The sequence below is a fragment of the Tenrec ecaudatus genome, chromosome 2, assembly GCF_050624435.1.
Source record: "Tenrec ecaudatus isolate mTenEca1 chromosome 2, mTenEca1.hap1, whole genome shotgun sequence".
NCBI lineage: Eukaryota > Metazoa > Chordata > Mammalia > Afrosoricida > Tenrecidae > Tenrec > Tenrec ecaudatus.
Window position 1 is genome coordinate 294,552,072 of NC_134531.1, and position 25,859 is coordinate 294,577,930.

The 25,859-nt window shown below is 44.5% G+C and overlaps 1 protein-coding gene across 6 annotated transcripts in view; it reads left to right on the plus strand.

Annotated features, from left to right (window-relative positions):
* Positions 1 to 3,701: 3,701 nt before the first annotated feature.
* Positions 3,702 to 25,859, plus strand: part of CD47 (CD47 molecule) — an 80,977-nt gene continuing 58,819 nt past the window's right edge. The window contains exons 1-2 of one of the 6 annotated variants that reach the window (XM_075542569.1): positions 3,702 to 3,933; positions 20,467 to 20,817. In XM_075542569.1, coding sequence (XP_075398684.1) covers positions 3,885 to 3,933; positions 20,467 to 20,817 — 400 coding nt within the window. In that variant the 5' untranslated portion in view covers positions 3,702 to 3,884. The remainder of the gene's footprint in view (positions 3,934 to 20,466; positions 20,818 to 25,859) is intronic. The other 5 variants (XM_075542568.1, XM_075542565.1, XM_075542564.1 and 2 more) reach the window with 5 other exon arrangements.

A 25,859-nucleotide genomic window follows, 5' to 3' on the forward strand; every position in this document is an offset into this window, starting at 1 on the left:
GTCAGATCAGATTCAGGGTTAGTTCAACAGTTCAGTTCACAGATATTCATGCTGGGTACTTTCGCAGGGACTGATGAAAAAAAGAACTTAGAAAGATAAAGCTCATGGCAGTGAGGAACGTATTTACTTATTGATTACTTACTCATCCTTTCATTGAAACCTTTAATAATCATTGGTTGAGAACCCCCTATGTATCAGACCGTGGGATCTGGACAAGACTAATATAGTTTCTTCCCTCACTGAGCGTGTAGTCTGGGAAGGAGTTCCTATTAAGCAGGAAGATAGCCATATAAATGTAATTTCAATATACTGTGATAATTTGTGTGCATTAAATATGACTGAATTACAGAAGAGAAACAAAAAAGCAAGCAAACTACCATGGCAGAAGTAATAATTAGACAGGTATATGCATCTGGCTCTGCCTAAAGTCCAGACCTAAGTACAGATAGGTACATTCAGTCCTGGGTCAATTTTAACTCAATTGACATCAGGAGATACTGTCGATCTCATTGTATGGAATACTAAAATGAGACCAGATTAAAAAGAACAAAATTTGACAGTGAGGAAACAATTATATCGATATATATTTTAAGACCATGCCACGGCAAACCTACCATTGTGGTAGGATAGAAAGATTGGGGAGACAGACGAAAGTAGATTTATTGCTCGGTCAGCAAAGGAAGGAGAGGGGACTTGCAGAATAGCCGGAATCAAACCAGGAAGGTTGTGAACATTGTACAGCCCTTCTATTCGGGCTGACTTCACGTCACGTCAGCGATCCTTTCTTGTGCATCTGCCTGAAGCTCACTTTCCTCATCTATCACAATAACAAGCACCACCCAGCTAAGCCCCGGGCCACGGAGTCATTCCTGACTCACAGTGACCCTACAGGACAGAACATGCAGGCCTCACTCGGCGTAGAAGCCCATCATGTTTACACACCATCCTGCCACCACTTCTTCCCACGGTGCATCTGGCTTGTCCCAGCAGTCAACCTAAGGTTAGGCCTTACCCACTGCACCACCAAGGCTCCTTTAGGTGAGCAGAAGAGTGCCATCAGTGACCTCCTCACGCTGCCCCCACAGCCCCTTTGCTATGAGAAAGGGGCTCAAAATGAGAAATGAGCTATGAGAAATGAGCTCAAAAGCCCCATCGAAATACATGTGAGCAGAAGTTTGACGGGAAGCATTAGAAGAAGGTGGGGAAATGCTGGAGAAAGCACTAACGGCTAGCTCAGAAGAGAAGGCAAGCAGTGGTTGGGCGGTGGCTATGGATCGCCTCTCCTAGAAGCAGCCTCTTCCTGTTTATGTCAGATGTTAAAACCCATTTCAGCTCGATTTCCCCCCAAAAGGGAGGTCACTCGTGCAACTGTCTCATTTACCTGGCTGAATTTCACAGAGCCACTGAGAAGTCCCCAGTACTCTGACTCACTGCCAGGGGGTCCTTGCGGCTCATAGGGGCCTTTTAGAACAGGGTAGAACTGCCCCTGTGAGTTTCCTTCTTGGAGTAGAAAGCCATGACTTTCTCTCCCAGGGCCTCTGGTGGTTTGGAACTGCCGACTTTGTGGATCGCAGTCAAACACATAATCACTGCGCCACCAGGGCTCCTGGGGTTGAGGCAGTTCTTCCCAATGTTCAGTTTTGTGGTTGAATCCAGTTGCAACTCAAAGCCATTTCTTACGAATGATAGAGGGAAACACCGCCAGGTCACTCTCACAGGGCTAGGCTTAGCCCCTGCTGCCGCCATTGTGTCGGTCTACCTCCTTGAGGACCTGCCTCTTCTTTTTGCGGACCATTACTTAACCACGGACGACAGCCTTTTTCAGTTTTGGGGTTTTTTTGGGGGGGGAGTTCTGATATCAGGAACATCTGGTAGCCATATTCAGTTGGCCATTGGCTCTGTGATGGCGATACACAATGCCCCCACTGCTCCAAGTCTAGTATGGGATCCTTTTGCAGCCGCCAAGGGCAGCAGTTAAAAATCGATCAGTCCCTTTGGCAGGCTCAGGGTGTCAAGGCCGCCATTTAAATCCATTACCGTCGTCCTCATTAGCCATTGTTTTAGTGAGATGTCTGCCTAACGAATGTTTTTCTTTCCTTTTTAATCACTAAAAAGAAATCAAAGCGAACCTGAACAGTGCTTGCCATAAGTCAATCAATACATTTATTAAGCTCCCCTGTTTGCTTAGTTCAATGGAAACACTGGGGTTTGCACTCTGGGATTTGAGAGGAGGTCATGCGGAAACATTCACCACAGGGAAAAGCTAGATAGTATGCAAACCTCCCACAGTGGGTCAGAGAAAAGTGACATTTGGTCCGTGGATTTTATTTCTTTTTTAAAAACATTTTATTAGGGGCTCATACAACTCTTATCACAATCCATACATATACATACATCATTTGTATAAAGCACATCTGTACATTCTTTGCCCTAATCATTTTCAAAGCATTTTCTCTCCTTTGCATCAGGTTCTCTTTTTTTTTTTCCCCTCGTGGATTTTATTTCTATGAAGACAAGAGGCGACGTCAGAGATGGCCTGAGTAGACGCCTTGGCAAAGTGGTTTCTTACGGTGGAGAGTTATTTTCCTTTTCCAGCAGGTTAGGAAAAACCACCAAGGGAGTCATCGGAATATGCATCCCATTAGAAGAGCTTTTTTGGATAAAGTAAGGTCATCATTTAGGATAAATGTTAAAGGGGTCTCAAAGGGACATTTGCTGCAGGATAAACGACGTGACGCGGGGAAGGCTATTGTCCACAATGTGGAACCCCTATTTCAGAGGCTGCTAAATGCAAACACCGCGTCCGTGGCTGCTATTTCACAGGCTACTAAATGCAAACACCGCGTCCCTGGCTGTAACGGGGCAGCCACCAAACCCAACTCCATGCCGCATTCGCAAGAGCCGTCTCAGCTAAGACATCTGTTTTGGAGCTTGTGCATGATCGCTCCTGGGGAGTACGTGCAAAAATGTTTACCGCCATGGGGGGAACTGGTCCAGCCCAGGTCAGAGCACGAAAACAAGGTGAGAAAGGGGAACGAACACCCTTGTGGTTAACCACTGAAGACCGGTGGAAGCGCAGAGGCCAGCGCGGGGCGCCCGAGAGGGGTGAGAATGGAAGCGCCCCGCAGGCCGGCCGGGCCCTCTCTTCCCCACCCCAGACTTGGCGCCCTCAGACTCCCAGGCCTCCGGGGTGCGGGGTGTGGAGACCCGCACCCACTCACCCAGAGGCGAGGGCGAGGCATCTGCAGGGAAACGGAGGTGAACGCGACGAGGTGGCTGGAGGGGGGAACGCAGCCGGAGAGGGCTCGGTCGGGGCGTGCGGGCCTAGGGGGGGTTAGGGGTTCCCCTAAAGCGAGAGAACGCGAGCTGCGAGCTGGGAAGGACAAGTGGGGGTCCGGACGGCGTGGCAGGGCTGCAATCGCGGCGGGAAGGCCCGCGAGGGGGGCCTCCATGAAGTCCCGGAGCTCTTTCGCGGGCAGGCGGGCGGGGACCCGGAGTCCGGGCGTGGCGCGCGCCGCCGCCTGGGAACGGACCAACGGCCGGGGCGGCGCGGGCGGGAGCTGGGAATGTAGCCCAGCGGCGGGATAGGCGTGGCTTCGACGTCCCCCGCGGGGCGGGGCCAATGCGCGTGCGCCACTCGCCCGGGCGGGGCGGGGCTCGGGGGCAGGCGGGGGGGGGGGGAGCGCGAGAACGCGCGTGCGCGCTGCCGGCCCGCCTAGGCGGCCGTCCTGCCAGTGACGCTCGGCGGCGGCCGGTCCTGCTGGTGTCGGCGACGGCGACGGCGACGGCGGCGGCTGTTACCGACACCTGCGGTGGCGGCGCCGGCGGCGGCGGGCCGGGCGCGACGGTCCAGGAAGCCCAGAGACTCCCCGGCGGGCGCCGAGATGTGGCCCCTGGCGGTGGCGGCGCTCCTGCTGGGCTCGGCCGGCTGCGGTGAGTGGCCCCTCGCTCCCGGCCCTGAGGCGAGCCTCTCGTCGCCCCCGCCGGCGTACGGGCTGCGCCCCGTGCTCGCGACGCCCGGAGCGGGTGGCCAGGGCGCGGGACCCTGCGCCGCGGCCGCGCCCCCGCGAGTGCAGACGCCGGGGGCCGCCGGGCCACGGGGCGCCCCCCACCCTTTGCTCGCCCCGCTCGTCCTCTTCCCCGGGGCGGAGATCGGGGCTCTTGGTGAAGCTGCGCCCGCCGAGTGTGCAGGGCTCCGAACCACGCACCTCGCGCGGAATGGGCTCCTGCAGAGCGCGGGGCGCGATCGGAGGCCGGCGGGGGCGGGGGGCGGGGGGTGCTGCTGTCTGGGGCTTCCTTCTTTCGCACCTCTCTCCCTTCTTTGTGCAGAGGCGCTTTCGGGGGTTGGGGGGGGGGGGGGAGGAAAGGGAGAGTGGGAGGGCCCGGGCCTCTCGCGTTGGAAGTGCGCATTTCGTCGAAGTCGGCAGCACCAGGCTGCTGCTGTTTGCTCTCCCACAAGAGCACCCAGCGGGGACGGAAAGGGCACCCGATTAAGTTTCGTTTCGAGCTCAGCATTTTTTCAGGAAGACCCTACCCCCCCGCCCGCCTCCCCGCTTTCAAGCTCCAGATGAGCTTCCTTTGAAACTCTTTTTTCGAGACCCCTCCGCTCCCAAGCCCCAATCAACCATTTAATACATTTCAAATTGTACGTTCAAGTTTTCCCACTCTTTTTTTTAGTGTGTGTGTGTGTGAATTGTTTTAAAACTATTCCAGATTTAAAACTATTCCAGATTTCGCCTGTGAAGAGTAGAACCCCTAGTCCAAACACGTTGGCTGCCGAGTGGGATTGGGTGGGTGTCTTTGGACAGCAAAGGCGTTTTGCTCCCTCCCCCCACCCCCCACGCCCCAAGGTTTCGGAATCCATTTCTCTTTTCCAAATGTTTCCTCCGAAGAGTAACGAAGGACTAGGGATATTCCTGGCTCCACAGTGCCTGTCACAATGCCTATGTACACATTGAGCCTTTTGGGCACGCTGAGGCTAAGGTTTAGAATGCAGATTGGCTAACCGTCGTTAATTTGGTTTTTTAAAGTGATTGTTAGCTTCAGTGTGCTTGTTCAAAAACGCTTGTGACTTTGAGTCATTTTCCAGATGCCCTGAAGCCCTTCTGTACCACTTACTCTCTCCATTTCATTTGCACCACCACCACCCCCCAGCATCCTGCGATGTTGGAGCTATGAATAATCAGGATCTCTCTTAGCTAATACATCCCTGATCTAATACATATGTAGAGTTTGCTGTCATCATCGTTAGCGTGCTTGTTGCCATCATTACAACTAAAATAATACTGCTTTCAGGTACCTGTTGTATAATCAGGAAGCTTTGATACCGAGATGATAAATTCCTAATAAAATAGCACCAACTCAAACTGTTCGCACCAAAGCTAGGCTGATAGTAGAAAGAGTGTAAATCGTAGACTGTTTTAAAAGCAGGGGTCCTATTTTCAAATATATTAGAAAGAACTGCAATGGTACTTTTGGGAATGAGAGTTCTGTTAGGCCTCTTTTAGTAATAGTTAAGATCATGTATAATTAGTTCTAATTTACATACATATTAATGTGCTTAACCCCCTCTAGAGTCATAGAATTCAGAATTTATGGTATTTTATTGTAGTTTAGTAAATATTAACTTGGGAAAACACCAGGTATTAGGCGGTTGAGTTCTGCTTATTGTTGAATATAAAAACAAGGAGTGATAGTGTTTGTTATAAATTACAATGTGTTTGTTTTGTATGTTCAGTCTGTATTGTTTCGTGTGTCTAATCTGTATCTGCAAAAGGACAGGCATAAAGAGATAATAGTTTCCGAACAGTAAGTCATAACTAAGGAATTTTAGAGACTGAATTTATAGTGTAAAATGAGTAAACCAAAAACCACCGACAAAATCCTGACAACATGAGTAAGAAGGTCAAATGTTGGTAGATTCATTTGTGCTGAAGTTGATGCTTGCTTTCAGTTTTATTTATAAAGGGATAATAATCAGGGCGTTTCCTTCTAAGCCCAAGTTGGCATTTGAAGGAAGGAAATGCCTCTTTAAGAGTACTTACTTACGGGGCTGCCCAGCAGTCTAGGAGCAGTGTGTTACAGCATCACACTCAGTGCCTACCATTGGGACCCTTGCTCACGCTGTCATCTGTGTTTTGGCAGATGTTTTTATCTTTGCCACCGAGTTGGTCATGGAGGTTTGAAGGCCAGGTTCTACAGATGAAAAATAGGTAGTTTCCCTACCCTCTTCCCAAATTGATCCTCACGATCCCAAATAATCACTTACATGCTCTTACTACTGACACTAAATTTACATTCTGTAATGTTAAATCACTTATGGCGAATTCATTTTATGAATTAATGTTCTTTTTGTGATGCTAATTTTCAGACTGCCATTTTCACCCAACTTATTTTTTCCATCATACCTTTAGACAAGATAAAATTTTCTCTTTATTTTTGTATCATAATTTAATAGCCAAATATAATGTACTTTTAGGTTATCATAAATGTGCATCCATTTGTATGCTATTCCAGATATTTCTTGCATGATAAAGAGAACAAGAAAATAGTGGAGAATCATTTTTACTAAGCTCACTGTAGTGCTAAAGGTTAAAAAAAAAAGGATGTTGAGCACCAGGAACTTTGATTCTGACATACTTAGACTAAGACAATAGAACTTGGGTTTCCCTTTTTTGTAGTTTAATGGTGTTGAAAAAGGAAATTAGAAGCTGCCCTCTCCTCTGTACATGTTGTTTCAAAATCATGGAGCCTTTGCAGAAAATTTGAAAGAATAAATGTACATATTTGAGTACACATCACATGTATCACTTAAAAGGAAAGGCGAAAGGTTTGACATGTACACCATCTGTCAGAATTGCTGTTTCCATTTCGAGAAGTGCGTGTGTCCTTCCTGTACAGTGAGCACTTCACAAGGCCCTTTGAAGCAGAGACCAACGTCAAACAACAGGCCTCTTAATAGCTTAAGGTGTAGTTCATGGAGAATTGCTGTTAAGTGCTATTGAGTCGATTCTGACTCTTAGTGACCCTCTAAGACAGGGTAGAGTCTCCCCACAGCGATCTTTACAGGTGCATATTATCAGGCCTTTTTTCTGTGGAGCAACTGGTCGATTCAAACAACTAACCTTTCTGTTAGCAGCCCAGGACTTCACCATCAGGGTTTCCTTCAGGGAGGGGGGTGGGACCAATGTGTGTGTGTGTGTGTGTGTGTGTGTGTGTGTGTGTGTGTGTAGGAGTGGAGCGTCTATGTAGGGGTGGAGTGTGTAGGGGTGGAGCCAAAGTGTGTGTGTGTGTGTAAGAGTGGAGCGTGTGTGTAGGGGTGGAGCCGTGTGTGTGTGTGTGTGTAGGAGTGGAGCGTCTGTGTAGGGGTGGAGTGTGTGTAGGGGTGGAGCCAAAGTGTGTGTGTGTGTGTGTAGGAGTGGAGCATGTGTGTAGGGGTGGAGCCAATGTGTGTGTGTGTAGGGATGGAGCGTGTGTAGGGGTGGAACCAATGTATGTGTGTGTGTGTAGAGGTGGAGCGTGTGTAGGGGTGGAGCCAATGTGTGTGTGTGTAGGGGTGGAGCCAATGTGTGTGTGTGTGTGTGTGTGTGTGTAGGGGTGGAGGCAATGTGTGTGTGTATGCGCGTGTGTGTGCATGTGTGTGTGCGTATTTGTTCCTGAATACTAATGATTATGCACTCAATTACTAAGAAAAAAGTTGAGTTTGAGCCAACCCCAAAGGTGCCTCAGAAGAAAGGCCTGGCGATGTGCATCTGAACAGTCACAGCCTGGAAAACTTTATGGAGCACCATTTCTCTCTGCAGTACTTGTACCTGACCACGCGCTGGAATCAACTCAATGGGTTCTGTTTGGTTCGGGGTGGCTTCTCTTTTTTTTGGTAGTATTTTATATATTGCAAGTACTCGATAGGGCCGTTAATCCTAGAGGTGATGCACTTTAAACTGCCTTGACCCCTGTAGTTCTAGTAAGACCTCCGACATGCTTAGTAAGGCCACTTCTAAATCCAATGCAGGTATGTATTATTTTGAGTGTAAGAGTCCTGCAGCTTCTGGAAGCCCTATATTGTCCTAGACCAGTGGTTCTTAACCTTCCTCATGCCGCGGCCCTTTAATATGGTTCCTCATGTTGTGGCGGCCCCCCAACCAGACCATTATTTTCATTGCTACTTCATCACTGTCAGTCTGCTACTGCTATGAATCGGGTGACCCCTGTGAAAGGGTCGTTCGATCCCCAAAGGGGTCGCGGCTCACAGGTTGAGAACCGCTGTCCCAGGCCTTTGTTTAGTACAGTCTCCATTAGGGCAGGTCTGATAGACACTCCTTTTGCCCCTAGTTCTAACTTGATTCCGGTAGACTGCAGTTCTTGTCAGAGGCTTGCTCTGACAATAGAAAACGGTCAGCTTCATTTCTGGTAGGCCTCTCTACGTGTGGGCGTGGCTTCATTTACTCTAGTGGGTGCTAGGGCTTCTTATACCATCCCTGTACGCTTATTCTTTGCAGTTAATCAACTCCCTACTCTGTTGATAAAGAAAAAAAAAAGTGATGTATGGTGTGAACTCCCTCTGTTCCCTTCCCACCGTTTCTAAATCTATCTGTAATAACTTAGGCAATCTTCACCTCACTCGCTTCCTCCGAGCAGTTTCAGCAGAGTGCCCATTCATCTTTCCAAGTGGAGGATGACAACCTGTATTCTATAGCTTTCGCTTTACTATCTTGGAAACTTGCCCAATCGGTTCATATATTCAGCCTTGTATGTTTCATCTGTTTCTCTTCTTTGGCTCCTTTCTCTTAGTTTGCACCCACACACATTTTGCCCCATTGTGGCACTCAGATTTTTGCCAGCTTGAATTTGTATGAGACTATCGGGGTGCAATCCAGACTACCAATGATATCGTAGTCTGATTTGGGTGGTATGGTCTTTTCTGTCAACGAGAAGGTGAGACCTCGGCCCTTTCACCTTCCTGCGACTGTGTGCCTGCTTCCAGGGGTGGCCCCTGTGGGCTTCAGGACCCTGAGAGCTGCCAGTGAGGGCACTCACATGTTTCCATTGACCTTGGATCCTTCTGCCTTTGCACCCACTTGCCACTCTTCCACTTGCCCTATTGATGTCATCATCCTGTGGCTACATGGGTGTGAAGAGGATTCCAGCTAGCATTGGATCTGTGGACTTGAATTAGACTGGGCTGGGGCACCATCTTCATATGAAATTGCTTCTTGATGGAAAGCTCCTCCTTATCCATATATGAATGTCATTAATTTTGTTTTCTCTAGATAAACCAGCCCAGTGCAGTCTGGTATCACAGGAGTGTGGTTCTAGAGAAACAAATCATGAAGATGGAAGTCGGAGGCTTGGCTGGCCTCTTCTCCATGGCAGCCAGATGGAGTTGGGTTTTCTTTCTCTTTGAATGGCCAGAGGAGGTCAGGCACGGCTGCACAATTTACTCAGCTGGTTTCTGGAAAGGGCATAGGAAGGGAAAGGTTTGATTCTCTGGAACTGTCTGGTTATTCCTCCCTGTAATGGGGCAAAGGATCATAATGGCTGTTCAGTTGAAGGTCAAGGAAGGAAGATGCCTTTAGGACTGTCTTGAAGAAAAGCCGTGCTGTGTAGTCCAAATGTCTGATAGAAGGCTCGCCTGTGGTTTGGTCATGCCAGGGGCCTAAGGCCATCTTACATAGGAATGAGGTAGTGTAGCTAAGGAAGAATTGAATGAATTTAAGTGTTTTTTAAAAGAATTGTGTTTAATATCTGGCTGTACTAGAATTATACTGATTTCTCCTACTTTCTCTATTTTAACATAATGTGATAGAAATGAATATTGGAAATTATTTTTAAACAGAGCTTGTAAGCCTCCTGGCCTTTACAATTGATTCTGTTAAATGGAGGAAATGGCTTTTTGCTTGAAAACAAGATAGAAGGCTTAACACAGCCGTTCTCACCCTGTGGAGCTCTACTCCTTTGGGGGTCGAAGGACCCTTTCACAGGGTTCGCCTAAGACCATCAGAAAACACGTATTTCTGATGGTCTTAGGAACCAAGACATCACTCCTTTATCCATCTCCTGGTGGGTCCGCCCACATTGCAGATGCGCTCACATAGGAGTACCTGTTACTCATGCTACACCATGCTTCAAGACAAAAGTTCATCTATGTGTAATTAGAAATAAATATTTCACAATATATAATTATATATATATATTTTTCTTTTTTTTATAATTATATATTTTTATCATTAATCACTGTGCTTTAATTATGTTCAGTTTGTAACAATGAAAATACACCCTGCAGATCAGATATTAACATTACAGTTCATAACAGTAGCAAAATGACAGTTATGACGTAGCAAAAAAATAGTTTTATGGTTGGGGGGGTCACCACAACATGAGGAACTATTTTAAAGGGTGGAGGCATGAGGAAGCTTGATAACCACTGGCTTAGAAAAAGTAGGCCCCACCCAGTTCCTTGCGTGCCAAACATTTGCATTTGAAAAGACACGGGAGACTAAACCTGTTGAGAGACTGAAGGAAAAAAGGAAAAGGAAGGTACCTTGGGCTTTTTGAATCTTGAGGAGGCTGTTTTCCTGTGGATACACTAGGTGGAAAAACCTATCCAGGAGAAAATGTACCCCCTTGGACTGAAAGTTACAGGGAGCCCGTGAACAGGCTGAAATGCTCTCAGGTGGCCAGCTGGACTCACTTGTTGAGTAGAAGTGGGAGAAGCCCAGCGCTGGAGAGATGGATTGGCGTGGCCACTGACACCTGTGGACCTGGCTCACGGGGACTAGAGGAGAGACCCATGCACTGGGTGATCTCAAGTTTAGAGATTTACACGGAACCTGAGCCGATGGCACGACCTAGCCCAAGGAGAATTAAGGTTGTTGGGAATACATGAAGGGACCAATGGTCTGAAGGGGTGGGGGCGGGAGTCCTGTGGCAGAAATGCCTAACTTCCCAGGGCACCCACTGACCTAGTAGTTTTGGAAAGACTAGGACTGAGTGGATGATAGGGAAGATGTTTGACCCAGGGAGCTGGTGCATATTGTTTGTTGATTTGATGTTTGGCCTGCGCTAGATTTTGCTCTAGACCGTGCTAGACGTCACTTACGGATACAGACGCAAGCTTCCCACCTGAATGAAGGTTCTTCACATCAAAGAACGTGCTAGTTTCCTTGGAGCACTAAGAAATGGGCAGTTTAGAAATTGGTTACCCAAAGTGGGAAGCGAGAAAGGTGCGAAGTGGCTGACTTACAAACTCTCATGGATGTGGTAGATATTGACAGTAGTATGATATACAGTGCATGTGTTTTAGTTGTATCCTGTTAGGTATAAACAGAATTTTATTGTTGTCTTTGGGGATTATGTATTGGTTAGAGTTGTGTAAAGGCTTCAAGCTGACAAGGGGTGGTCTGTGTAGTTGTTAGCTTTTATGTCAGTTTGTATTTGCAAGAAATTGTAGAGTTGGGAGTCCAGTTCATTAGCTCACAGCCTGATGATGCCTCCTTGTGGATGTGGCCTTTTCTGTAAGAGAGAAGGTGAGAACCACTTCCTTTCTGCCTCGTTGACTTCTTGCTTGCTCGTATTCTATGCCTGCCTCCAGGGGTGGCCCCACACTTGCTGCCCGACCGACCTTGAGAGGTGTCAACACCCCGCCATGTTTCCATGGACTTTGGTTTCATGTGACAAATGGAATCAAAGCAATATAATTTTTCCACAAAACTTTCTTAACCGGTTTTCCCCACTCCCATCCGGCGCTTACTTGACCTTCACCTGCGCGTCTCCTTTCTCAGTGCATGTTACTCACATCACCTAGGAAATTCTTCCTTTCCCTTAACATTCCTGCTCATCCTTCCAGACCCAGCTGAAACACCCCTACGAGGATCATTTTTAGATACCTGCATGTAATTTTTAAAATCTTCCCATATACAACTGACTTAATTGTATTTAAACATTTTTTTAATGCAGTTTCCCATTTCCATAATCAGGTCCATAAAAGAGAGAAGCAGTAAAAAAATTGTCTTAAGATATAGAAGAGAGAATATGTTATCTGATTATTAGATATTCATTTCTTTGAATTCGCACTTGAAAATGCTTTTAGTCGCAAGGAATGTGTTGAGTCTCACTTGCTGAATCCTGGGCTAGCTGCTGAAACTTACCGACGAAGACTTTGCCCTTGAGTTCTTACTACTCGATGAGCCCATTGTAAAGGATCCACTCACTGCCACTGAGCGGATTCTGACTCAGCGACCCTAGAGGACGGAGTAGAACTGCCCCATATGGCTTTCTGAGCTTTAATTCTTTGCAGGAGTAGAAACCCTCATCTTTCTCCTGTGGAGCAGCTAGTGGCTTAGAACTATTGACCTTGTGGTTTGTGGCTCAGTGCACAGTCCACTAGGCCAAGTATAAAATAATGTTTAGAATATTGTGTAATAAGTGCAGTGACAACAATTGGACCAGGGCATGAGAGGAGGAGCATGGACACAGTTGAGCAACGATAGGGAAGGGGAGCAGGGCTTGACACTTAGGCATGTTTCTGAAAACCATACCCACTGCCACTGATTTCAGTGTGGCTCCTAGTGGCCCTATAACACCGAGAGAACGGCTCCCTCAGTTTCCTAAGACTGTACATCGTTACGGGAGTAGCTAGCCTCCTTTTGTGCCTTTGGAGCATGTGTTACTCTGGGTTGACTAGAGAAACAAATTCATAGACGCTCATGGTATGTGTATAAGAAATATTTTTGTACTAAAGAGCAATTGTGTATGGAGAAAACATCCCAACCCAGTCCAGATCTAGTGGACAAATCTGATATTAACATGTGGGGGGAGCCTAGTCAAGAAAGGGTCTTCAATTCTGCCAGGGTCTTGGATAAGCTGAAAGCCGAATGGGAATGTGGCATCACCATTGATACTTCCCTGTGGACATTTGAGACCAGCAAGGACTATGTGACCATCATCAATGCCCCTGGACACAGACTTCATTGAAAACATGAGTACAGGAACATCAGGCTGACTGCTGTCCTCATCGATACTGCTGCTGTGGGTGAATTTGAAGCGGGTATCTCCAAGAACGGGCAGACCCGTGAGCATGCCCTTCTGGCTTACACACTGGGTGTGAAACAGCTCATTGTTGGTGTTAACAAAATGGATTCGACTGAGCCACCCTACAGCCAGAAGAGATACGAGGAAATTGTTAAGGAAGTCAGCATCTACATTAAGAAAATTGGCTATAACCCAACCCGACACAGTAGCATTTGTGCCAATTTCTGGTTGGAATGGTGACAACTTGCTGGACCCAAGTGCTAATATGTCTTGGTTCAAGGGGTGGAAGGTTACCCGTAAGGTTGGCAATGCCATGGGACTACCCTACTTGAAGCTTTGGATTGCATCCTGCCACCAACCCGCCCAACTGACAAGCCCCTGCGCCTGCCTCTCCAGGACATCTACAAGATTAGTGGTCCCTGTGGGCAGAGTGGAAACTGGGGTTCTGAAACCTGGTATGGTGGTCACCTTTTCTCCAGTCAACGTTACCACTGAAGTGCAGTCTGTTGAAATGCACCATGGAGCTTTGAGTGAAGCTCTGCCTGGGGACAATGTAGGCTTCAGTGTCAAGAAAGTGTCTGTCAAAGATGTTCGTAGTGGCAGTGTGGCTGGTGACAGCAAAAATGACTCACCAATGGAAGCAACTGGCTTCACTGCTCAGGTGGATCATCCTGAGCCATCCTGGCCTGTTCATTGTCCTTAACAGCAGGGAGCAGGGGCCCACTGCAGTCTGGCCACTGATCGCCCCCCAGGGAGAATGCCTCCAAGTGTCTGACCTCCCCTGACAATAACCTATATATCAGTCTATAAATTCCTCTTCAGACTCACATAAACACATGCAATGATGCCTAATGCAGGAAGATCACAAGCCAGTGGGTGGGAAATCTTGAGGATCCAGTGGTGGTGGAAGCATCTCAGCACTGGCATGGGTCTCCACATGGCTCCTCCAGCTCCAGGGCTTTGGCTGCATCAGCATAGCTCCATGTGGCTTGTCAACAGGAATGTCTCGCAGGGACAGTGTGTGTCCTCTTTCCAGGAGAAAAAGAAGTTCCCAGAATCCTCCTGGTGGGTGTTACCTTATGAGCTAGCTGATCAACAGGCTAAACTCCACCCCTTCACTCAAGTTGGTAGATAATGTAACTGCCACAGAGCAACTGGTGGGCTCGAACCCCCGACCTTTCCATAAGCAATCTCCTGGCTTATCCCATCCAAAACACAAATCCCAAACTCACTGCTATTGAGTTGATGCCAACTGATAATGACCCTATCGGACAGCATAGAACTGCCCCTCTGAGTCTCTGAGACTGTAATTCTTTACAGGAGTAGGAAGCTCTGACTTTGTACTCCAGAGCAGCCGGTAGTTCCAACTACTGACAGTTAGCAGCCCAACACATAACCACTACGACCAGGGCTCGTTGGCTAACCCCATAACTGCCATTTATTAAGTGTTGCTGAGTAGGCAGCAACTTGATGGCAGTGAGTTTGGAGGGATTTTTTTTTTTTTTGCTGTGCACGTTAAATGCATGGAGATAGGAAGTTTGTGTTCTAGCTCATTAAATGAGATGCAGACATCACTATAAATATTTTATAGATAAAGAAACTTAGGGAAAGAGGGTAACTCCTAAGCTTACAACAGGGAAGCACTTGAGTTGATTCTTGACCTGAGTCTGCCTCCATAATTAATGCTCTTCCCTCATGTGTCACATAACATGTAGCCTATGTAGTGGAGGTCATAGGCTTCCTTAGGCCAGAGGAACAGCATGTGCAAAGACATGGAGATGAGATTGCATTTGCATATTCGTGGTAATTGCAAGCAAGTCCTTGTGATGGGGGCTTAGTTTGGAAATGGGCGTACTGGAGGTGGGACTGGAAAGGATCTTGAAGGACCTCATTTGTATTCCAGACTAATGCATTTAGCATCTAGCATGAAAGGGGAGGACACTACTGTTAAAGTATATTAGGCAAAGGAGTGCATGTGCATTTGCAATTAGAACAGTTATTTTGGGAACGGTGGAAATACATTGGGGCCGGGATGGGGAAACATGGAAGCTGGAGACAGGGAACCACTTAAGAGAGTATGGCAGTAACTCTCAAGGAGGAAAAGATGAATATATTCATTCCTTGGATTAAGGACTGTTAAATAGGTCGCGCGTACCCAGGATTCTGTCTGGCTAAGGAGATGGAGGGATCCAGTAAGCGTTCGAGGTTCCTAGTCTGAGTGGTAGACACTAGGGAATATTTTGAGGCAATGGGGTGAAGATCTTCGAGGACGTTAAAGGAAAAGTGAGTAGAGTTTGGAGCAAGGTGAACTTAACTAGCACGTTGACATGGAAATACGTAGCAGAGGGTTGGTTTACAGCATTCCGTGATGAATAAGGAAATCAGGATCTGGTTAAAGAAAAAACAATGTGAATAGTCCAAGCCTGGGGTTATGGGAGATTCTGCAGGGCAGAGGGGGATTACAAAAACCCCAGAACCACTAACCTTTTATAGCTCTCAGGAAAGGAAAAAAATGGATGCCATGGATAAAGCAGTAAGGAAACGCAGAACCAAGTGATAGGACCAGAGCCAAAAAGGAGCTGGGACACTGGGCCCAGAACCGCAGATAAGGGAGGTCAGATCGAAAATGAACACTGTGCAGAGGATTTTCCCCTTGAAATGATGGTGACTTTGTTGAAAAGCTGTTGTGAGGAAGTAGGAGTGGAGCGGGTGGAGGTCAGAGGCCGAGGTTTAAGGGGTGAATTGGAGGTGATGAAATGCATACAGTGTTATTTGGGGCTGCCAGGGAATTTTTTTAAGCTAGTGAAGAGTCAAGGCTTTAAAACTTCTTGTTTTTAAAACAAGAGAGGTTTAAGAATAAAACCTAAAATAAAACCTAAGAATAAAAACTAAATGATGGGAAAGTTTGATAATCCACTAAGGAAAATCCCTGTGGAGCTTGATGGGTGTGGAGGCAGAAATGGAAATGCGCTCACAGGTAAAGGGGTTCCTTTCTGAACGGAGGGAAGAGAGATGTGGCTAGTTGAGGTGATTGGTATAGCTGAGGAGTTGTTCTAGGGGGAGAAAGACCCCGTATTCAAATGTATTTTGTGGAGACTCCTTTGTGAAGTTTTAGACAGCACAAACACAAGACAAAGAAGAAAAGCAATCATCCAGATAAGGGATCAGCATGAGGCCACATTACCAATGATAAAGCGTGGGGGTGGGGGTGGGCAGGAAGAAATTCGTCTCAAAATCATGGTTAGTAGAAATCATTTCATCACAGTTGCAGGTAGGATTATAGAAGCAGGGAAAGGGACCATGATTTGGGATTCATATACTATTGAAGATTAGAAAAATTTATGGGAGATTGCTTCGGAGATCCTCTGACCATTTTGATTGGGGCATGATCCAATCATGTGACCCTCGTCTTCCAGTTTCTGTCAGGAATACACGCAGGCCAGTTTCTAGGCTGGCCTAGGCAATGACCGCAGACACGGTGCCTGGCAGCAAAGCTTGTTGACTGGTCAGTGGTCAGTAAGACCTCAGTGGATGCCGAATTTGTGTGGAGACTCAAAATCGATGTAGGGCTCTCTGTCAACTGCACACAGCCTTGGAGTGCCGAATGTTGAAGCTTTAATGCAGAGTATAGGAGACTGCTGGCTTCTCACCTGTAGGACTCAGTGTGCGTTAAGAGGTAGGAGGGGCTCTTTGGAGAGGGTGGTATAAGGAACAAAGGGGAAGTGGTTTAAGCGCTGTTGAAACATGGGAAAGATTGCAGGCCTGGATTGGGCAGGGATTACTACTAATAGTCATTGCCCATTGTTCATCGGTAGCCACACAAATGCTATTAGAAATCTGTAAAACTACTCTTCTGTGCATGCATACTTCTTTGTTCATACAGGAAGGATATAGCACGTTTAAGACTTTGTGTTATAAAGGTTATCATATCCCACCCACTCCCAATCTATGACAATTGTAAGCCCCTGAAAAGTGATTCCGGGATTTTATTTGTACTGTTCTACCCCCACATTCTATCACGGTGCTATGTGGGGAATAGCTCTGAACAGACATTCATGGTTTCAGTTTCTGTGTTGGACCTGCCTTTGGGGGCTGTAGTGCACTTCTTACCCACATGTACAACCCCAGAGCTGGTGGGCTGTACAAACAGTACTTGGAATATTTTTGTCACTGGAACAAAATAATTTTCCATCCTTTGCTAATTTATCTGTAATTCTGGTATCCCTGTTGATTAACTTAATCAATGCCTATCTGACTTTCAGACTGCTTTATACATATTGTGATTACTCAGAATTTTCTTATTGATGTCAATTTTTTAAATATTTCCTGGGTTGGTTTTTTTTTGCTGTTTAATCAGAAGCCAGACAGATACTTTCATTACTTAATAGTTCTTTATAACTATTTCTAGAGGATGAAGTTATAGTAGGAGTGACATTTTTGGACCACTCTTATTTATTATTAGTGTAAGGATTATTCAAATTATGGTTATACAGGTCACTTTTACTTTGAATTTTATTGACAGCATTTATTTTACTTAAATTGGCTCAGCTATAAAATTCATTATTTCAACAAGTGATTCAGTGCAATTAGTGCTTCTTGCATTATGATGAACATTCATTCTGTAGAGATAAATTATGAAATTGTGGGGTATTTACAGGCTCCTTCTGATTTAACCTAGAACCTTATAAGAAGGAAAAGTTCAAATGGATCACTGAGTCTTCTCTTGTGCCTTTGTTATTAAAGGATAATTTTTAAAGGTAAAATCATACTTCACATAACTGTAAAATGAATACATGTCAAAGATTTTATTTCATTCCTTAATGAGTGATGAAGTAATATGGTAATACCCTTTCAAAGGAAAATTAGGAGAATAGAAACATTTATAGGCAATCAGGAATACTGAAATAAATTTCCTAATAGGGGCAAAAAGGGGATTCTCAGGGCAGTAAAAGGTAATGTTTTGAAATCAACCCTTCTACAAGCTAGATATCTGTTGCAGAACAAGATTTACTTGCATTGCTATGGACACGTCCTTTGCATTTCCTTCAGTTCTCTACAGTCTCCAGAGTCATCAAATAGTCAGGAGAGAGACCAAGAGAACCCGATAATCCTTAGAGTTTATGAAAAAAAAAAAAAGACCCAACATACTATTGAAAGAACACCCAGTGAATCTTTTTGTCAGTTTTCCGACACTTTTTGTCCTTTGTAATTCCAATACTATAGCCCCTTCCTTCTCGTCTTGTATACGATAGCTGCTCTCTCAAGGCTTCTCTCCCAGGGGAAATATTTCCTGCACAACTCTAGAATGTAGTAGGCACTATGAATCATTCACGACTCCAAGGTGTTGGAGAATGCAATTGGGAAGTCTAGATTTTGCCTAGAGCTCTCTAATATTTGTGCAGCTAGAATTTAGAGACCTGGGAGAAAAGTGTACACCGGCAAGAGTCCTTCAGGGCTCAGATGACCAAAACTGTAACAATTTGGGTAAGAGAAGATCTAGCTCCTTACTGTACACATACTGTAATTTTTAGATTTTATAGTGCCCCCATGCCCCTTTGTTGTTCACCTCACTTCTGTTAGCCGCAACTCATAACAGCCCTGTACTCAACAAAACAAAGCACTGACCCCATCCTCTCTTCATCCTCACTCCTGTGAGGGAGTCCATTTTTGGAGTCACTTCGTCAATCCATTTCTAGAGTTTTCCTCTCTTTTGTTGACCCTCCACATTAGCAAGCATGATGTCCTCCTTCAGGGATTATTTCCCCTGATAATATGAGTACATGAGACAGAGACTTGCCATCCTTTCATCGAAGGAGCATTGTTGCTGTATTTGGTGCACGATAGATTTGTTCATTTTGCTGGCAGACCATAGGAAGGAACCTTCCGGTGTTCCTATTGATCTTGAGAGATTTGGTTGGTTAGTGAACCAACCCAACCCAAGCCAACCCACTGTTGTCAAGTGTGCTCTGACTCAGTGACCCTGGAGGACAGAGTAGAACTGCTTGTTAGGGTTTCCAAGATAGTAATTCTTTACACGAACAGTCAGCCTCATTTTCTCCTGAGAAGCAACTGGTGGATTTGAACCACAGGTCTTGTAGTTAAGAGCCCAATACTTACCTCACTGAGAATAACTTGAGAACAGAAAATTGACATATCCAGGATCTGGAATCAGGCTCTCTGATCATTGGCCATTTATATTCTATCCATCCTAGCATGCAATTCATTGGGCTTTTATTGAATGTTAAGTATGCTCATTGAATGGTTTATAACATTTTATGCCCATATTTTCTTCCAGTTTATGTAAAAATGTAGCAACCCTAAGGGTGGATTATTAACAAAGTTGATGTTCTTATCTATTTTCCAGGGTAAAGTCACCCTCACATTTCATTGAAGCTGCAGAGCAATGATTTCCAAACATATAATATTCTTTCCCCCACAAAGAGCGAGCGCCAAACCACTCAAAATAAAGCTAAGAAACGAGTTGAAACCAAAAGCAGCCTCTGCTAATAGATAAGTAGCGTAAACTCCCTGCCATCAAGTCGATTCTGACTCAGAGTGACCATACAAAGGGTTTCGAAAACGGTAAATCTCGACAGGAGCAGGCAGAGTTACTGTTCTCCCTCGGACCAGCTAGTGGATTTGAACCGAAGACCTTCTGGTTAGCAGTGAAACACTTATCCAACAGTGCCACCAGGACTCCCAATAAGTAGGGAGAGATGTAACTGGGAAAGTAAATGCAGCCAGCCATCATGTACAATGTGAGAGGATGTGGAACATGGCAGCTGTCTTCTATATTGTTTAGGCATTAAAGGACCACCATTGTTAAAGCTTGGTTGTACTATTTATCTCTATACTTAGTTGGTTACCCTTTATTGCACTTGCATACAAAATGTTATTTTGCAATAGGAAGACAGTCGCAGAGGTGTTTTGTTTTGTTTACTTGTCAGTTTTCTAAGCCTGTCCCTTCTAGTGGAAAAATGTGATGTGCTTCATCTGATTTATTTTGTATATTAAACATAATACAGCTTAAGGATGGCGATGAACTTCATATTGGCTTTAGCAAGTTCTGGTTAGAGGATGTTGATAGAACTTAAGATTCAATATTTGAGTTGATTTTCTGTTTAAAATTTTACCATGGTAAGGTTAATAATTTTCTTCTGGTGTACTCAGATAATATTACTATTTCAGAGCTTCTAACTCTGGATTATTCCCCAAATGCGTGGTATTACTGAGGATGGGTAAAGAAAAGTGGAGTATTGTCTGTTTTTTGTACTTGTTGATATTAAAATGATTTGGGCTTGGGTTTGGTTTTTACTTGACCTAGCTTCTGTATTCCACATTGCTACCATTTAAGTGAACAATGGAAGCATGCGTAACCTATCTAGGATCTTAAAAACTTCTACAAGTTCAATGAAACGCTTTTCTTTTGTTTTCCAGGTTCTGCTCAAATAACATTTAACGCAACCAAATTTGTGGAAATGTCCGCTTGCAATGAAACAGTTGTCCTCCCCTGCTTCCCCAATAATTTGGAACCGAAAGGCCTTGGCGACCTGTACGTAAAGTGGAAATATAAAGCAAAAGACTTCTTCGTCTACGAGGGGAACAAAGACCAGGCTGAGATCACAAACAGCAATTTTAGTAGTGCGCAAATAGTACCAACAGACTTACTGAAAGGAATCGCCTCTTTGAAGTTGAAAAAGAGCGAAGCTGTCCTGGGGAACTATACGTGCGAAGTAACAGAATTAAGCAGAGAAGGTGAAACCATCCTGGAGCTGAGATACCGTGCCGGTAAGACTTTGATAGACACTTCCTTGCTGTCTGTTCTGTAGCAGCCTTAGCCTACAAGAAAGGGAGCGGAATGAAGCTAGGGCCCCGGTTGTTAATAATAGATGTGGATGTAATGCTTAGCAACTTTGAGATCATCTGTGGGTTTGTTTTTTTTTCTCTTCTATTTTTCATAGTAAGTCCCAATTGCTGTTTAAGTTGCATATTGTGTGATTCTCAAACTTGGACTGAGGGCTGTTCTGTTGTGGCTTTCCTCTACTCTACATTTTTCTGTGCTGCCATCAAAAGTACTTTCTTTCCCAAGATGATTATTATTTTTAAAAAATCATTTTATTGGGGGTCCGTACAGCTCTTAGCACAAACCATACATGCATCCATTGTGTTGAGCACATTTGGACATTTATTGCCCTCATCAATTTCAAAACATTTTCTTTCTACTTGAGCCCTTGGTATCAGCTTCTCATTTTTTTCCCTCCCTCTCTTACCCTCCCTCCCTCATAAACCATTGATAATTTATAAATTATGATTCCAAGATTATCATTATTATTGTTTTTAACCTTACTCTTTGCTCAAGGGTTAGGAAGTGGCAGCTCTGCTGCCTCTGGAAACAGTTGGGTAGAAGGGAAATCAGGAGACTAGACATTGGTATATTATAGAAGATTCCTTGGGATTTCTAGAGTTGCCCCTTGCTCTGGTGTTCATTTCCTGTGACCAAGATGTGATAGAGCTGGGATCCAATTTAACTTTGAACTCAGGTTTGGGGTATATAGAGTATCACAAGTTTGCTGCTGCTTCCCAAGCTGTGATGGGTGAGCTGGATAATGCAAATCAACCATGTGGGGAGGGAATGCTCTAGGATGGATGTGGTGGTGATTGTACAATTCCCCCTCGATGTGTTTGAATGACTGAACTATTCAGTTCTATGATATGTAAATTATGTGCCAATAAAACGGTTGAAAACATTTTTTAAAAGTAAATCATTTCCATCCCTTTCTATTTCTTGTTGTTTTAGCTTATTTTCTCAACCCTATACAAGTAAATCTTGAGTTTCTATTTTAGTAGGAAGCACTATTTAGAGTTATCGGACATAGTGCAGATTTGGGAGAGTAGATCATACTTTGAGAATTACTGCTTTGGGCAGGATGAGAACATTTCAGTTCGATTAACTTATTTGTCATCTATTCCCATAGCATTAAGTTACTGTTATAAAATATCTATAACCAGATTCGAAGAGAGGTCTTTGGTGTGATGCAATATTTGAACACTTCTTGGGATTGGGAATCAGGAGATCTGGGTTATGGTCCCTATTCGGCAACTTAAAATTCACCGATATGACTTAGAGAAGTTACTTCTCTAGAGTGGCTGTTACATTTTATATTTATATTAGCATTGTACAAATGATCTAGTTTCGCTGCATCCTCACTTGTATGCTGGTGGAGTAATTGTTTTGGTTCTTCAAATTTTTTCAAACTTTTTAAAATTAAAAGATTTTATTGGGGCTCTTACTAGTCTTATTACAATCCTTACATCAATTGTATCAGGCATATTTCTACATATGTCGCCATTGTTCTTATCTAGACATTTCCTTTCTATTGAGCTCTTGATATTAGCTCCTTTCCCCCCGCCCCATCACCCCTTGATAGATTATAAATTATTATTGTTTTCATATCTCACACCGATTGTTCTCTCCCTTCCCCCATGGTTTCTTTTATTTTTCGCTTTGGAGGGGGGTATGTGGTTTTGTGTTGATTATTGTGATTGGTCCTGCCTTCCTCCCTCCTCTGCCCTCCTTCCCTCTACCCTTTTCATATCGCTATGCCCATTCCTGTTCCTGGATCCCGTGTAAAATTTTTAAAATTATAAGTAGGGTGAGCACACCTACAGAGCAGAGGCTCAGTCTCCTGTTCAACAATTCATCACATTTTGTTTCATCTCATTCATTGCATCCCCTCAGAGTCTTATCACGTATTTCCTCTGCCTTTCTGACCCTTCTGAACTCTGCTGTTGAATAAAGTCTGCTCTTCTGAGTTCAAATGGTTGGCTATTCAATGGTTGCACCAATTTTTAAAATGAAAATAAAATCTTATTATGCATACCAAAAGGTTAAATAGGATTGTGATGTGGCCTTTGGAGAATTTGACATTAAAACCACTTTTTACTATGTTGTGTGCTCTTTGCAAGTAGAACCGTAAACACGGGATGGAAATTGTATAATAGATGGTTTTACTGATGGAATATAAATAGCTGTAGCCATTCTTTGTACCTGCGTTGGAGGACTAGGATTAAATATGTAGAATACTATCTGTAAGACACAGATTTATAGACCTCTGGGTGTCTGGGATACTTTTCATGGTATAATGCAGAGCACACAGGACTTGAATTTAGAAAAAAAAAATTTTTTCCTGTATTTTCAGTTTTCCAGCTTAAGAAAACTAGAAACTTTCGTGGAAAAGTTCTGTTATCTTTTTTTTTTCCTGCTACCTTTTCGTTCCATTTTCCCATGAACTTTTTGAATAAGCCCTCTGACCACAAAATAAGCAGTTGAAACTCACCTGCCACTCCTCTGGAGAAGGCTGAGGTTTTCTGTTCTCGTCGGGAATTAGCATGGACAGTTCTCGCCCGCCCTGAAGGGTGGTAGGACTTGAAATCACTCACTGACGATAGGGTATTGCTCCAAGTGAGTGCTGTTCAAAATGATGGCATTGCGGAACGCTTGTGTTTGATTTTTACCTGACAAATAACCACAAGCATGACCGCTTAAAACAGCACCCAATTTATTAGCTCGCGTTTCCTAATCTGAACGGCCTGTGTGGCATAGATGTGCAATCCACTTAGGGTCTCACAAGACCTGTCGACTGGGTGTTCCCATCTGGAGTTCAGGGTTGTCTTCCTAGTCTGTAGTTGTGACGGAATTCAGCGCTTTGTGATGACAGGAGACCCCTGTTCTTTCCTTTCTCACTTCCTGGCAGAAAATGGCTTTCAGAGGTCTCCCACCTTTTGTGCTGTGGGACCTTCCCATCTTTAAAACCAGCCAAGGAGAGTCTTTATCGAAGCTCTTGCATGTATCTTCTTCCACTCTTCAAGAGGTCGCTTCAGTAGACCAACCCACCCTGCCCCTTGCCGTCCCCTAAAGATAATCTTCCATTTTTATAGTCAGTGCATTTGGGACCTTCATTACATTAGCAAAATTCTCTTTGCCATGTGTTACACTCATGGGATTGCCAACTTGTTGAGGACCAGACCAAAAGCCGGCTCACTGCCCTCAAGTCAGCCCTGGCTCACTGAGACGCCACAGCGACAGTGAGTGGTTTCCGAGACTGTCGCGGTGTACGCCAGAAGAAAGCTTAGTCACCTTCTCGTCTTAATCCCTCAAGGTAGTGGGTTAGCAGCGTAGTGCTTTACCCATGACACCAGCAGCGTGCCTCCTATTTTAAATGAATGGGATTCGTTTTGTTCCTTCAAGAAATCCTCCAGACTCTTACCATTGCTCTTTCAACTCCATTGAAGCCGTCCATACTCCCTCCGGAGCCAGTGTGATCCTGGCCCAGCGCACTCTTTCCTTCTCAGCTCGTGCCACTGAATCCCATCAGGGCTTTCCTTAAGCTTCCTGGTACGTCACCCTCTCTTCTTTCCTGGGCTCACAAAGTCGGCTCTGATTGCTCTGCCGAGAAACCTTGTCTACTGCTGGAACTTCCAGTACTTAGAAGAGCACTTGACCTGCAGAAGGTGTCCCAGGAATGTTCAGAGACTATGTGAAAAGTAAGTAGTTAGACTGGGGTTTAATCCTCTCATGTCTCGTAATAGAGTGCTCTTGGTCTATCTGTAGGTTGTTTTGTCACGTAAGGGAGGCCCGTGGAACTGCCTTCCGGTATCTGCTCATCTTGATCAAGGGATCACTTTAAACCCCGAGGACTTACTGACTCAGTGAACTTTCAAGGTTACCCACCTGCTGATAGGAGAATCTTACTTTTTAAAAAAAATTATGACGAGGATTTTATATTTTCTTTTGTGAAACATCATCTTGTTGGTTTCATATTAATCTCTTCATAAAGGCTATTTCCTTTTAACTGGATTTTCTCTTGTTCTGGTTACAAAAGTAATACATTTTCATTGTAGATAAGGAGTATCACCCAGAAGTTAATTAAAAACCTTCAAATACTACCAAATGAAAGAGTTGCTATTTTTATTTTGACATATATTTTATTAATCTTTAGAAAATGTGAGTTTCACATCGGCATCTTATATCATCCTTAACTGTATTGTAGCCTGTTTATCCACCAAGTTTTCTATAGAGATTTTCTTAGCACTAAAGTAACTTAAACCATTTAAGTTTATGTTGCATTTAACTTAAAGATGAAGGGCCTTGGACAAGTTACTTAATGCTCTCTGCTTTAATTTCTTCAACTACAAGGTTAATGACCCTTTCGTTGATGAGTTGCTACATATAAAGAGCTTATTAACAAGTACCACGAACACTTAGTAACTAAGTATGAATCTGCCAAAGCTTACTTTACCATTTCTCTATTCTTGTACATTCAGATTTTCTCTCTCTTGTATAACTGACACATCGACTAAGATTGTTTTGAATCTCAGTTTTGACCTCCAGCTCTTTAATGACCCCCACCCCCAACTTTGAGTTATCCACAAATTTGATAAGTGCCCTTCCTTTAGAGGTTCAAGTTATTAATACTCTGCTACAGAGGGAGAGACTCAGACAGTTCATTGGAGACCATTCTCCAGACTGAGGATGATTCATTCTTTAATTAACATAATTTAATAGATTTTGCTGTCCAACAACTACATATCTTTTCTGCCATCCCACACATATTTCTCTGTTTTTGCCTATGAGAACATTATGAGGTTTCATATGACTGATACAGTCACCTTCCCCCACCCCCTCCCCATCCACAAAAAGAAAAGTCATGTTTCTTGTAACAATGTCCCTGAATGACTTGACTTTTTAAAAACAGAAGCTGGTATCAAATAATGCATAGAGCATATTTGGGTCATTACATATTGAGCAAAGTATAGCCCCAGCTGTAGAA